Below are 15,585 nucleotides of genomic sequence, written 5' to 3'. Positions count from 1 at the left end.
TTACAGGGAGACAGAACAGGATCGCTGGCGGGTCTGCCAACTTCCGGCGCCCCTTACAAAAAAGGTGAGATACAGGTAAACAAGTGGGGGGGTATGGGAGAAAAAATAAAAGATTAAAATAAAATAAAATAAAATAAAAAAATCAGTCTTAGCCTGGGCCCTGGAGAGGGGGTCCAGACTGAGGCCAAGGGAAAAAAAAAAACAACAACTCATAGCCATAGTACACATCCCTCTTACATGTGTGTAAGAGGGAAACATCAAACATCAAAGAACACAAAGAACATGAACGACATTAAAGTAGCAGAGCTCATGCAACCAGCCACTTCTACATACAGCTATGAATAAAAAGTAAAAGAAACATACACTGTGGTGGCCTCTGCGGTGTTCCACGCCATCGTCTGCTGGGGTGTAGCGAGCATGGCCAGAGACAGGAGCAAACCCAACAAAGCAACCAAGAGAGCCGACTCCACTTTCGGTCACCAACCAACTCTCGGCCAGTGTCCAGTTCGCATGGATGAGTTAGGATACGTCCAAGAAGACTGAGGTGTCCAATACTTGCTCATTCGGCCAAGACACAGTGAAGCTTGTCTGTCCCGGCTCTCAGTGCCAACTCTGCAGCCCTGTCTCTTCATCCGCATCCCCTCCAGTTTCTCCAAACTGACTCTGGTGTAGCAGAAAACCAGCAGCTGGTCTCCATGGCCAAAAGGCTCCCGGGAGGCAGATCCAGAAGTCTACAAAAAAGCACCGCAGAGGTCACGAAAGTGCCACTCCTTGTCACAAAGTCCCAAAGGGTCCCGGACCAAAAGGCAAAAACAAAATGAAAAAAAAAAAAAAAATTAAATACAAATTAAATAAAATAAATTATATGTATATATATATATATATATATATATATATATATATATATATATATATATATATATATATATATATATATATATATATATATATATATATATATATATATATATATGTATACAATAACTCATGAAAACAAGAGGGAAACACAAAAGGATGACACAAAAGCACAGAGCTCGTGCCAACAGCAGCCACTACAGCGGCGGCATTTTATTTTTATATATACATATATATATATATATATATATATATATATATATATATATATATATATATATATATATATATATATATATATGATTTCCATAGGAGTTGGGAAATTGTGTTAGATGTAAATATAAACAGAATACAATGATTTCACCCCATATTCAATTGAATGCACTACAAAGACAAGATATTTGATGTTCAAACTCATAAACTTATTTTCTTTTTTTGCAAATAATAATTAACTTGGAATTTCATGGCTGCAACACGTGCCAAATTAGTTGGGAAAGGGACTGTTCACCACTGTTTTACATCACATTTTCTTTTAACAGCACTCAATAAACGTTTGGGAACTGAGGAAACTAATAGTTGAAGCTTAGAAAGTGGAATTATTTACCATTCTTGCTTGATGTACAGCTTAAGTTGTTCAACGGTCCGGGGTCTTGTTGTTGTATTTTACGCTTCATAATGTGCCACACCTTATTGATGGGAAACAGGTCTGGACTGCAGGCGGGCCAGTAAAGTACCCGCACTCTTTTACTACGAAGCCACGCTGTTGTAACACGTGGCTTGGCATTGTTTTGCTGAAATAAGCTGGGGCGTCCATGATAACGTTGCTTGAATGACAGCATATGTTGCTCCAAAACCTGTATGGACCATTCAGCATTAATGGTGCCTTCACAGATGTGTAAGTTACCCATGCCTTGGGCACTAATACACCCCACCACTTTGCGCCTATAACAATCCGGATGGTTATTTTCCTCTTTGTTCCTGAGGACACCACGTCCACAGTTTCCAAATATAATTTGAAATGTGAACTCGTCAGTCCACAGAACACTTTTCCATTTTGCATCAGCCCATCTTGGATGAGCTCAGGCCCAGCAAACCGGCGGCGTTCCTGGGTGTTGTTGATGAACGGCTTTCGCTTTGCATAGTAGAGTTTTAACTTGCACTTACAGATGTAGCGACCAACTGTAGTTACTGACAGTGGTTTTATGAAGTGTTCCCGAGCTCATGTGGTGATATCCTTTACATTCTGATGTCGGTTTTTGACGCAGTACCGCCTGAGGGATCGAAGGTCCGTAATATCATCGCTTACGTGCAGTGATTTCTCCCGATTCTCTGAACCTTTTGATGATTTCACGGACCGTAGATGGTAAAATCCCTAAATTCCTTGTAATTGCACTTTGAGAAATGTTGTTCTAAAACTCTTCGACAAGTTGTTTAAAAATTGGTGACCCTCGCCCCATCCTTGTTTGTGAATTACTTAGCATTTCATGGAAGCTGTTTTTATACCCAATCATAGCACCCACCTGTTCCCAATTAGCCTGCACACCTGTGGGATGTTCCAAATAAGTGTTTGATGAGCATTCCTAAACTTTATCAGTATTTATTGCCACCTTTCCCAACTTCTTTTTCACGTGTTGCTGGCATCAAATTCTAAAGTTAATGATTATTTGCTCAAAAAAAATGTTTTTCAGTTTGAACATCAAATATGTTGTCTTTGTAGCATATTCAACTAAATATGGGTTGAACATGATTTGCAAATCATTGTATTCCGTTTATATTTACATCTAACACAATTTCCCAACTCATATGGAAACGGGGTTTATATATATATATATATATATATATATATATATATATATCGGATCGGATTGGATCGGTGCGGCGTCTTCAGTAATGCGGACGTTGTACCGATCCGTTGTGGTGTAGAAGGAGCTGAGCCGGAAGGCAAAGCTCTCAATTTACCGGTTGATCTACGTTCCCATCCTCACCTATGGTCATGAGCTTTGGGTCATGACCGAAAGGATAAAATCACGGGTACAAGCGGCCGAAATGAGTTTCCTCCGCCGTGTGGCGGGGCTCTCCCTTAGAGATAGGGTGAGAAGCTCTGCCATCCGGGAGGAACTCAAAGTAAAGCCACTGCTCCTCCACATCGAGAGGAGCCAGATGAGGCGGTTCGGGCATCTGGTCAGGATGCCACCCGAACGCCTCCCTAGGGAGGTGTTTAGGGCACGTCCAACCGGTAGGAGGCCACGGGGAAGACCCAGGACACGTTGGGAAGTCTATGTCTCCCGGCTGGCCTGGGAACGCCTTGGGATCCCCCGGGAAGAGCTAGACGAAGTGGCTGGGGAGAGGGAAGTCTGGGTTTCCCTGCTTAGGCTGTTGCGCCCGCGACCCGACCTCGGACAAGCGGAAGATGATGGATGGATCGATGGATATATATATATATATATATGTATATATAATAGGTGTGCACAAAAAAATCATGTGTTTGATCAATGTTTATTATATGATAGTAAATGTAGACTTTCTTGAATCGAAAATCCTGAGTTTTCTAAATTGCTTTGGTTTAAAAAAGGAATAAAACAAGTTGGCCGATTTCCATCTATCTATCTATCTATCTATCTATCTCGTAAAACAAAATCCATCTATTTACAAATATGGACAGTCGTGCCACTGTCCCCTTCTGATGACGTCACTTGTGTTTGTGTCTTCAAGTTTGAGCGCGCGTTTGCCGCCCAGCTGAAATCAACGCAAGTGTTGCTTTCGAAGTTTCCTTTAAGGATGGAAGCTGACGCCTTGGTTACCAGTTGGATGGTTATGTATGAGGACGAGTCTGTGGATATTCGCTACAAAAACGGGGCACGATTACAACTTTCGCCGTGCGGTAGCGAGTTTATGCTAGTGAAAGGCTCAGAACCTTCTGGACACCCTCTTCAAAACCCCGCGAGAGTTCGACAAAAAACCAGGTTCACCATCAGCGCCTACAAAGTAAAAGCTCCTTTTAGAAATGATAACTGTAATAAATGACATCGGTCCTTAAAATGTTGTCATCCATAGGAGCAGATCATCGCTGCACTGGCGTTCAGGAATAAGTATGCCAGTCGACCATATCTTCCAGAGGAGCTCATTCCTGTCGGTCAAAAACAGGTACAATGACTGTGTCCAATTAATCATTTTTAATTTTTTTTTTTAATTGAATAACACACATTCCTTTATAATTCACACAAAAGCCAGGACACTTTCTCATAAAAGACAAGCAAAAACAGAGAGTAATAATTAGGGCTGTGAATCTTTGGGTGTCCCACGATTCGATTCTATATCGATTCTTGGGGTAACGAATCGATTCGATAATACATCGATTTTTTTCGATTCGATTCTCGATTCAAAAACGATATTTTTCCGATTCAAAACGATTCTGTATTCATTCAATACAAAGTATTTCAGTAGGATCTACCCCAGTCTGCTGACATGCAAGCAGAGTAGTAGATTTAAAAAAAAAGCTTTTATAATTGTAAAGGACAATGTTTTATCAACTGATTGCAATAATGTAAATTTGTTTTAACTATTAAACGAACCAAAAATATCACTTATTTTATCTTTGTGAAAATATTGGACAGTGTGTTGTCAAGCTTATGAGATGCGATGCAAGTGTAAGCCACTGTGACACTATTGTTCTTTTTTTTTATTTTTATAAATGTCTAATGATAATGTCAATGAGGGATTTTTAATCACTGCTATGCTGAAATTATAACTAATATTGATACTGTTGTTGATAATATTAATTTTTGTTTCACTACTTTTGGTTTGTTCTGTGTCGTGTTTTTGTCTTCTCAATTGCTCTGTTTATTGCAGTTCTGAGTGTTGCTGGGTCAGGTGTGGTTTTGTAATTGGATTGCATTGTTATGTTATTGCTGTGTATTGTTTTGTTGGATTGATAAATAAAAAAATAAATAGATTTTTTAAAAATGGGAATCGATTCTGAATCGCATAACGTATTCGATTTGATTTGTATTCGAATCGATTTTTTCCCACACCCCTAGTAATAATACAAAAAAAAAAACAAAGGGCTAGCTAAATCACTTTAAAGGCCGACTGCAATGACATTTTCTTATTTAAACGGCGATAGCAGGTCCATTCTATGTGTCATACTTGATTATTTCGCGATATTGCCATATTTTTGCTGAAAGGATTTAGTAGAGACCATCGACGATAAAGTTCTCAACTTTTGGTCGCTATTAAAAACCCTTGCCTTTACCGGAAGATGTGCGCGTGACGTCACTGGTTGTAGGGCTCCTCACATCCTCATATCGTTTACAATGTGAGCCAGCAGCAACTAGAGTTTTTCGGACCGAGAAAGCCACAATTTCCCCATTAATTTGAGCAAGGGTGAATGATTCGTGGATGAGGAAATTTTAAAAGTGACGGACTAGAAAAAAAAAAAAGGCGATTGCATTGGGAGCGATTCAGATGTTTTTAGACACATTTACAAGGATAATTCTGGGAAATCCCTTATCTTTCTATTGTGTTGCTAGTGTTTTTAGTGAGTTAAGTAAAGTAGTATCTGATAGTCGGAGGGGTGTGTGCACGGGTGTCTTGTTGTCAGTCTCTGAGGGAATTAGTCACGGCAGCTGCAGCACGACAGAAGCTCCGCTGATCTACGGAAAGAGGCGACTTATTTCCAAAATTTTCTCACCGAAAACTGCCGGTCGACATGTAGTCGGGATCCATGTTCGCTTGACCGCTCTGATCCATAGTAAAACTTCACCTCCGGGAATTTTAAACAAGGAAACACCGTGTGTTTGTGTGGCTAAAGGCTAAAGCTTCCCACCTTCATCTTTTTACTTTGACTTCTCCATTATTGATTAAACAAATTTCAAAAGATTCAGCAACACAGATGTCCAGAATACTGTGTAATTGCGCGATGAAAAGAGACGACGTTTAACCGCAAGTGGTGCTGCGCTAATATGTCCCCTCCAACAGAGACGTCACGCGCACGCGTCATCATTCCGCAACTTTTTCAACAAGAAACTCCGCGGGAAATTTAAAATTGTAATTAAGTAAACTAAACCGGCCGTATTGGCATGTGTTGCAATGTTAATATTTCATCATTGATATATAAACTATCAAACTGTGTGGTCGGTAGTAGTGGGTTTCAGTAGGCCTTTAAATGTTTTTTAACAAATATATCAATTTAAAGGGCTTTTGTACTCTTATTCATTCTCCAAGATTTGATTGATACAGACGGCGTGGCGCAGTTGGGAGAGTGGCTGTGCCAGCAACCTTCGGGTTCCTGGTTCAATCCCCACCTTCTACCATCCTAGTCACATCCGTTGTGTCCTTGAGCAAGACACTTCACCCTTGCTCCTGATGGGTCCTGGTTAGCGCCTTGCATGGCAGCTCCCGCCATCAGTGTGTGAATGGGTGAATGTGGAAATAGTGTCAAAGCGCTTTGAGTTCCTTAAAAAGTTACAAAAGCGCTATATAAGTATAACCCATTTACCATTTGATAATTGTATCCCATTAAGCCAATTAGAAAATGTAGGCCATACTTTCATAAATTGACATTTAATGTAGTAAACATTTTGCCTGGATTATAATAATGTATAATAGCATTTCTATGTTACAGACGTTTATAAAAATACAAAATTTGATCTCTTCTATAAAAAATATAAAAATACCAAATTTGATCTCTTCTATAAAGAATGGGGATATTTCCACACCCTTGGTTCTCAGCCAATCTCTAATCTCCTCCCAAAAGACATGTACACTGTCACATTCCACAAACAGATTATTGACATCCTATACAGCAGTGGTTCTCAAATGGGGGTACGCGTACCCCTGGGGGTACTTGAAGGAATGCCAAGGGGTACGTGAGATTTTTTTAAAATATTCTAAATATAGCAACAATTCAAAAATCCTTTATAAATTTATTTATCGAATAATACTTCAACAAAATAGGAATGCAAGTTCATAAACTGTGAAAAGAAATGCAACAATGCAATATTCAGTGTTGACAGCTAGATTTTTTGTGGACATGTTCCATAAATATTGATGTTAAAGATCTCTCTTTTTGTGAAGAAATTCATGAATCCAGATGGATCTCTATTACAATCCCCAAAGAGGGCACTCTAAGTTGATGATTACTTCTATGTGTAGAAATCGTTATAATTGAATCACTTGTTTATTTTTCAACAAGTTTTTAGTTACTTTTATACCTTTTTTTTCCAAATATTTCAAGAAAGACCACTACGAATGAGCAATATTTTTGCACTGTTATACAATTCAATAAATCAAAAACTGATGACATAGTGCTGTATTTTACTTCTTTATCTCTTTTTTTTCAACCAAAAATATTTTGCTCTGAATAGGGGGTACTTGAATTAAAAAAATGTTCACAGGGGGTCCATCACTGAAAAAAGGTTGAGAGCCACTGCTCTACAGCTCCACATATATAACAGCCGTCACCCTCCATGTTAAATTTAGGTTTCAAAAAATAATTTGAAGGGTATATTCCATTAATTTTTAAAAATTGTATTTCTTTAATTTTGGGAAGAATTGGGTATGTAATATATACTGTCCTTATTGTGTCCAATTAATCATGTCAGCCTTACTATTTATGCTTTTTGTTAGCTGATTCCAATCCAGTATTTTTTTTACCTTCACAGCCATTGCTTAGTATTAACCTGGATGTGCAGTGGCCCAGCTGGTCCTCCTGTAATGCTGAGTTTGGGCCTGGTGGCGAGACCACCATTAGGTCAGAGGACAAACAAGCTGTGTTGATGCTGTCACCATCAGGGGAAGAGTTCTTTGTGAAGTTTGCATCCAGGTTCAGCTTACCTTTCCATCAGCAAGCACAGCGCCTTCCAGACTTCAAAGATCTGAGCAGCAACTCTAAATGCAACCCTGATAGTCGACGGAGCAGCTTGGCCCATTTAAATATGGACTGCCCCAGGGATGACACCCCAGAGGTTCATTGTGAGAAAGGAAACCGAAAGGATGAGTCATTTCAGGCGAGGTCATGTTCTCCTCGAATGATTACTACTGAGTTTAAGGTGAGGTGGTTACTCATTCCAAATAAGTTACCTTTTTATTGTTTGTGACTGCAGCATCTACATTTATATCCAGAATGAGCAGTAAGGATGTTTCCTTTGTATCTTAGTCCGGTACCATAGATAGAGAATTTAATACAAATACATTATATTTTTGAAACTCTGTCATTGTTGAAAACAACTTTTTTAGTTAAATACAGTCATGGTCAAAAGTTTACATACACTTGTAAAGAACATGATGTCATGGCTGTCTTGAGTTTCAAATAATTTCGACAACTTTGATCTTTTTTGTGATATGAGTGATTGGAGCACACACTTGTTGGTCACAGAAAATATTCATGAAGTTTGGTTCTTTTATGAATTTATTATGGGTCTACTGAAAATGTGACCAAATTTGCTGGGTCAAAAGTATACATACAGCAATGTTAATATTTGGTTACATCTCCCTTGGCAAGTTTCACTGCAATAAGGCACTTATAGCAGCCACCCACAAGCTTCTGGCAAGCTTATCATTTAATTTTTGACCACTCCTCTTGACAAAAACGGTGCAGTTCAACTAAATTAGTTGGTTTTCTGACATTGACTTGTTTCTTCAACATTGTCCACATGTTTAAGTCAGGACTTTGGGAAGGCCTTTCTAAAACCTTAATTCTAGCCCGATTTAGCCATTCCTTTACCACTTTTGACATGTGTTTGGGGTCATTGTCCTGTTGGAACACCCAACTGCGCCCAAGACCCAACCTTCGGGCTGATGATTTTAGGTTGTCCTGAAGAATTTGGAGGTAATCCTCCTTTTTAATTGTCCCATTTAGTCTCTGTAAAGCACCAGTTCCATTGGCAACAAAACAGGCCCAGAGCATATTAGTACCACCACCATGCTTGACGGTAGGGATAGTGTTCCTGCGATTAAAGGCCTCACCTTTCCTCCTCCAAACATATGGCTGGGTATTGTGGCCAAACAGCTCAATTTTTGTTTCATCTGCCATCGCTTGGACTAAGATAAGACCTTCTGGAGGAAAGTTCTGTGGTCAGATGAAACAAAATGTTGCTGTTTGGCCACAATACCCAGCAATATGTTTGGAGGAGAAAAGGTGAGGCCTTTAATCCCAGGAACGCCAGGCCTACCGTCAAGCATGGTGGTGGTAGTATTATGGTCTGGGCCTGTTTTGCTGCCAATGGACTGGTGCTCTACACAATAAATGGGACAATGAAAAAGGAGGATTACCTAAAATCATCATCCTGATGGCCGCCTTAACAACAATGCGCTGCGGGAAACCCTGTATGTTATATTTACAGAATAATATAGAATTACAAATGAATCACACTTAATAGGTTTCAAAATGTGTTTAAAAACATTATGAATGAATATACAGTAAAACTGATTTATGAACTGCCAGCCTTCCGCCCGATTGTAGCTGAGATAGGCGCCAGCGCCCCCCGCGACCCCGAAAGGGAATAAGCGGTAGAAAATGGATGGATGGATGGATTTGGACAAACTGTTTTATATCAATGTTTTGTACTGTTTTTTTTTCTAATGTATGGAGGAAAAATAATAATATAAAGTAATACAATAAAATGATAATTCATGTTACACTTTTTCATTCAAAGTTGTTTGTACAATATGTACACAAAGTTGTTTATTGATGTGTGTATCATGATTTGACATTATTTAGACCAGGTTTCACCAAGATCTATGCCAAATTTTCACATTTGGCACTAGTAAGTGGAATTAAACATGTCAAATTCTAGCGTATTTAGACTCTTCTCCATCTGTAAAAAAAAACTCATCAGAATGGCTGAGTGTCCAAATATCCTTTTAATTTTTCAGTATGTGGCTCTTGGTGGAAAACTTATTCTACAGTATGTACTACATACCCATCTTGCGCTATTTAGGTCCCAGATTCAGAACTGTTTACTTGCTGATTTCAAAGTGGACACATGTTTTTGTGCTGTGTGAGGTATTGGAGTACAGCTCTGATACTGTGGCTTGTCTTTTCAGCCAGAAGAGAAGTACAGATGTGTCACAGTGGTCCAGCATCACTCCTGCCATGCAGTTGCACCTGCTTGGCACTATCCTCTCTCCTTGGCCCGCCGTCACCAGACAGTCCGTCTCTCCAACCCTGCTGTTGGTGCAGCAGAAGGAAGCAGACATGCAAATCACGCTGATGACATTCCGAACAAATCCAACTTGGAAAGTGACACCAAGTCTCTCCTTCCTCCAACTCTGCCTCTTTCCTGTCCATCCCCTCACTGGCACAGGTTTACTGTTGGGTGTCTTGAGTTTTGAATATTAATTGATCTCGTCTTTTATTAACTTGGGCATCTCTTTTTAAGCTGGCGATTTCAAGACCCAGTGGCCGAAAAAGAAGAAACCGATCAGCACTATCCCACAGAGCTGGTGAAAGTTATGTGGCTTCAAGGCGTGACCTACAGGTGCTCAGGAATTTTAAAGTTGCTAAAGCAAATGAAATGCTTTGCATGTGCTTTAAAATAACCAGACTACTGTACTATTTTATTATGTTAAGTCTCAAAGGGGAACTGCACTTTTTAGCCTTCCTCTTGTGTTAGCTTTCTGTTACCATCTCTTATGTTAACAAGTCGATTTTGACCCATGTCTTAAATCAACTGTAAAAATACACTAAAAACTATTATCTATCATCCAATTTGTTTCTCATCTCTTGGTTACCTTGTTAGGTTTCCTTATACATGAAAATATTGTTTTTTATATTTATAGTGTGGGCCATTGGGCCTTTTTTTTTGTCAGTACACCCCTCGATTTCAATTTAAAAAATGGTAAAATGAACCTCAAGAGAATAGTATAAATGAATTAAAAGGTTGTTTTGTTACCTGATTATTGCTAAGGGGTATTAGAACACATCTCTTAAATAAATGTGTTTTATGTTATTTTTTTCTTTTTAATAATTTTATATGGAATTGACCTCTCATGTCTGAACAAGCCTGTCTTTGTTTGTTTTTGACTGGATAACAAGGTAAAAGAGAAATCTCACATGATTGGGAGAAGAGCTGGCTGTCTATATGTTCAGTTTTGGCTCTAATTGCTTGATAATCGTATTTTTATAACTGGGTCGAAACCGAGCCTAACAACACCAAGGTGATAATTTCAACCAAAGCCATTTAGAATTTAGTGAAAGACAAAAAAAAGTTGTATTTTATTGAAACAGAAGTTCTTGACAAAGTCAAAAAGCCTTGATGCAAAAAAATAAATATATTTGGTTCTTTTATTCATTTAAAAACCAAAATGGGTCGGTGCCGACCCTAACACAAAACGAAGGTCAAAAATATTGCTTATCGTTCACAATTGTTATGAAAGACAAGATGATGGATGTTTTTATTAATATTAATTTTAAATATTAAATAAATGGGATCGAAACTTTGCTTACAATGGAGCCTATTGTAGCTGCTCTATTCTGCCAATAACATCCTTTAAAAAACTTCCAAACACCTCCATTAAGTTTTTATATAACTACTGTAAGTATTTCTGTAATGTAGTAAAAGGAACATTTATAATAACATTTCATATTTATGTACTTTGCTCATTTTGAGTAACGCGCTGCATTAATTTTTGCTTTTTTTCCCCTAACATCACTGACTATTACTCACTCCAGACTTCATGAGAGCCAACAAATATAATAAAACATCACTTACACTGCAATGTCTACTGTCATTAGGATGCCGACTGCTGGGATGTCCATATATTCCCATTTAAATGAAGAATGACTCATAATCCTCGCAAAGAAAATTTGGGTGGAATTAAGCGTCTTTTCCTGTGTTTCTCGCGATTTCTGGGTGTAAATTGGCTCTCAAAGTGTACTAACTTGTTGGAATACGTCCTCATACTTCTACTATCTGGGTGAGAGGCATGATTTATGATCTACAACAAAGTTTGATGAGCAAGGAAACGAGGAAGCAGCTGGTCAGTCGATCATGTCAACATTGGCACGCAAGCTCGCGATCACAGCACAGCTATAAATAGATTCCTGAATACTTGGTTTATTAATATTCAAGTCACAAAATGTAAATTGAGTATTGTTGGCGGTTTTTAAATGTTTTTTTATTGGGTTGTATAGGTGGAATAAAGGACCTCCCAGACTTTTATTTACGTGCGAGAATGCATTAAAAAATTGCATCTGTCGTCATGTATTCTATAACGATTGTGAACGATAGGCAACATTCCCAAAAATATGTCTCTTGTTGACCAAATTATACACAACTGTGTTTCCTTGAAAGTGGTTTAAAAGCGTGAGTTTAATTGAACTGATGCTATAGTTTGTTTATTGTCATGTAAACATGTACAGTAGTCCCTCATGTATCGCTGTTAATTGGTTCCTGTTTCCGCGATGCAGGAATTATTAAAGCGGTCGTATCAAGATTTTTTTTCTGCATTCAAAACACATACTTGTGGTCTACATATCCTGTAATGTTCTTTGGTCAAAATGTGGCATAGATTATGATTTACAGACTGTTATTTCCAGCCACTTTCTGACCGTCTCTTCAGGGGGCACCGTTTTGTGGGCGGTCTTATTTACATGCCTCCATTTCGACTAAGTCTTCTCCCCGCCCTCTTTTTTTATAGCGTTTCCATAGCGAGTCTACTGATAGATATAAGTGAAATCTATACACTACTTTGTGCATGTATGAGCCAGTCTGCCCCACAACAAGAGGATAGCGTAAAAAAAGAGTTTATTGACTACAGCGCGGGCTATGATGGCGGATTCACGCAAGGCACTCTTGGTACATTCATATGATATATGAATAATTTGCTTACGGTTTTCCAAATTTGTGACGTCACCTATTGTGCAAATGTGGGGCTTTTTTTTTAGTATTCGGAGGTAGAACCTGGCGGAGGTCTGCGCTCTCCGAGTGCTTTTCTAGTTATTTGCTGTATTGCTATTGATATGGAAAAACAAACGCATCTCTATTTTCTCTGAGGCCCTCAAACACACACCCTTGTCAGTTACTGCATGCTAATTTGCTTAAATGTCTCTTGTGTAGGATACTGGGCAAAGATATCTCCATCATAGAGATCTCGCCTGGTGATGGATCTATCATTCGGTCTGATGGAGTCTCCTGTATGTACTTCACTCATTACAAGCCGGAGTGGCATTCGACACAGGCAAATGTCAGCCTACCATTAATCTATCATACATTTACGCTGTTTATTTACATGGTGTATCTGCATGGTTTTTCAACCCCATTTTATTTCCTCCTCAAAGGTCAAAGAGGTGACATATCACCTTAACAGCCTCCCACCTGACAGACCCAGACAGTTGTATTCAGTTTGCTCCATCGTGGATCGTGCAAGCAGGTAAGCTTCCGCATGAATTAATGGTGCTGCATTGATTCCAAACACTTCTACTTTCACAAGGATTCTTGCAAGCTACAACGAGGCTAAAACATCACTGAGGCTACGTGTCACACCCAGCTGCTTGCTGCAGGTTGAGACATTGATGCTCGTTAGAAGTTACACACACCTTTGTAAATTCATGTTGCTTTGTTTATAGTTGAGTGACTTCTCCAAACCAACAATGCTTGAAACAAATGATTCACCTGTGAGCTATCATAAGACTGATACAGATACGCAAGAAAGTCGGTGAGTAGATTTTCTTACAGTATCACTAAGTCAAATTATGCCTTAAATTTTATTGTTAATTGAGTTGCTTCTTTACACTCACCTCAGGCAAGAACTTGAAAAGATAAAACGAGTCAACTGTATCCTTCAGCAATTAAATAATGGTGGAAGAAGCCACCGGCATACTGCATCTTTTGTTTTTATCTGTGTGTGATCCCAACTTCATAAGATAGAAATTATATACTTTAACACAGTGGGCTCAGTTAGGATTGAAAACAGCAACTTGCCTGGAAGAAAGGAGAAAAGACTCACCCAAAATGGTTCGCCTGAAATCACCTCTGAATCGGTCGACGTCGCTAAAGCTCTTCAGATGATATCCAAAGCCATACAGGATATCGATGCTCTCATAACTGTAACAAAACAAAATTGAAAGTGCATGACGTTTGAGTCTTGGGACTTAAAAGGCCTACTGAAACTCACTACTACCCACCACGCAGTCTGATAGTTTATATATCGACACATGCCAATACGGCCTTATTAGTTTACTAAATTCGTCTTGAAAACGTCGTGTAATGATGACGTGTACGCAAAACGTCACGGGTTTTAAGGAAACATGAGCGCTGCACACACACACAGCTAAAAGTCGTCTGCTTTAACGGCATAATTACACAGTATTTTGGACATCTGTGTTGCTGAATATTTTGCAATTTGTTCAATTAATATTGGAGAAGTCACAGTAGAAAGATGGAGTTGGGAAGCTTTAGCCTTTAGCCACACAAACACACGGTGATTCCTTGTTTAAAATTCCCAGAGGTCAAACTTTCCTATGGATCAGAGCGCGTTCAAGCCAACATGAATCACGTCGGAATGTCAACCAGCAGGTTTCGGTGAGAAAATTGGTGTAAAAAGTCCCTTCTTACCGGAGAAAAGCTGAGCTTGTGCCGTCCATAAAGCTGCCGTCGACTCCCCTGAGACATTGGCGTCAAGACACCCGTGGACGTACACCTCCGACTATCAGGTACTATTTAACTCACTAAAACACTAGCAACACAATAGAAAGATGAGGGATTTCCCAGAATTATCCTAGTAAATGTCTCTAAAAACATCGGAATCCGTCCCAATGCAATCGCGTTTTTTTTTTAAACTTATTTTTTTTAATCTTTTTTTTTTCTAGTCCGTCGCTATCAATATCCTCAAACACGAATCTTTCATCCTCGCTCAAATTAATGGGAAAATTGTCATTTTCTCAGTCCGAATAGCACTTTTTGTTGAAGGCTCCCATTAAAAACAATGTGAATATGTGAGGAGCCCTCACACGTGTGACGTCATCGTCTGCGACTTCCGGTAGAGACAGGGCATTTCTCTTAACACCGAAAATTGCGAACATTATCGTGGATGTTCTCTACTAAATCCTTTCAGCAAAAATATGGCAATATCGCGAAACGATCAAGTATGACACATAGAATGGACCTGCTATCCCCGTTTAAATAGGAAAATCTCATTTCAGTAGGCCTTTAAAGATATATATTTATTGGTTCAAGTGACCTAAATAAATACATTATGATGTATTTGTTGCCATTGGCCTGCTTTGGCCCCATTGTATGATGTTTACATTTATCATGTGATTACCAAACTTTGTATTTATTATTTAATGATTTAGTTTTTATCTTAATAAAATTATGCAAAAAGCTCTCTGTTGATTTTATTGATTTATCTGATTGTCTTTCCGCACACTAATTTTACACAACATCAAATGACGAAACAGTTGATCATCATACAGCATTTCTATAATCTGATCATCATATTCATACAACCAAACTTCTTATGAGTGGCTTGATTATTAAAAACATTTGTAAATGTTCTCATAGGATTATATTTACTATTATGGTTTAGTGGTTGATATTATTTTGATCTATTAAGTGTGTGACACAAATAAATAAAAAATGAACAAATAATGGAATCTACTTTAATCTATTTAGAATTCCATCCATCCATCTTCTTCCGCTTATCCTGGGTCGGGTCGCGGGGGCAGCAGCCTAAGCAGGGAAGCCCAGACTTCCCTCTCCCCAGCCACTTCATCCAGCTTCTCCCGGG

At 38.8% G+C, this 15,585-nt stretch overlaps 1 protein-coding gene across 1 annotated transcript; it reads left to right on the top strand.

Annotated features, from left to right (window-relative positions):
* The first annotated feature begins 3,551 nt into the window (after positions 1–3,551).
* On the top strand, positions 3,552–15,144 carry lg07h5orf34 (linkage group 07 C5orf34 homolog). The gene is made up of 11 exons (XM_061906814.1): positions 3,552–3,840; positions 3,910–3,999; positions 7,518–7,904; positions 9,901–10,160; positions 10,236–10,334; positions 12,915–13,041; positions 13,136–13,227; positions 13,288–13,357; positions 13,424–13,512; positions 13,600–13,631; positions 13,755–15,144. Exons 1-11 carry the CDS (start codon positions 3,634–3,636, stop codon positions 13,919–13,921), a joined length of 1,620 nt encoding a protein of 539 aa, XP_061762798.1. The 5' UTR covers positions 3,552–3,633; the 3' UTR covers positions 13,922–15,144.
* Positions 15,145–15,585: the final 441 nt, after the last annotated feature.

This window comes from Nerophis ophidion, linkage group LG07 (genome assembly GCF_033978795.1).
Source record: "Nerophis ophidion isolate RoL-2023_Sa linkage group LG07, RoL_Noph_v1.0, whole genome shotgun sequence".
Classification (NCBI taxonomy): Eukaryota; Metazoa; Chordata; class Actinopteri; order Syngnathiformes; family Syngnathidae; genus Nerophis; species Nerophis ophidion.
Note: the sequence above shows the minus strand (reverse complement) of the source record. Positions and strands in the feature narration are given on the sequence as shown.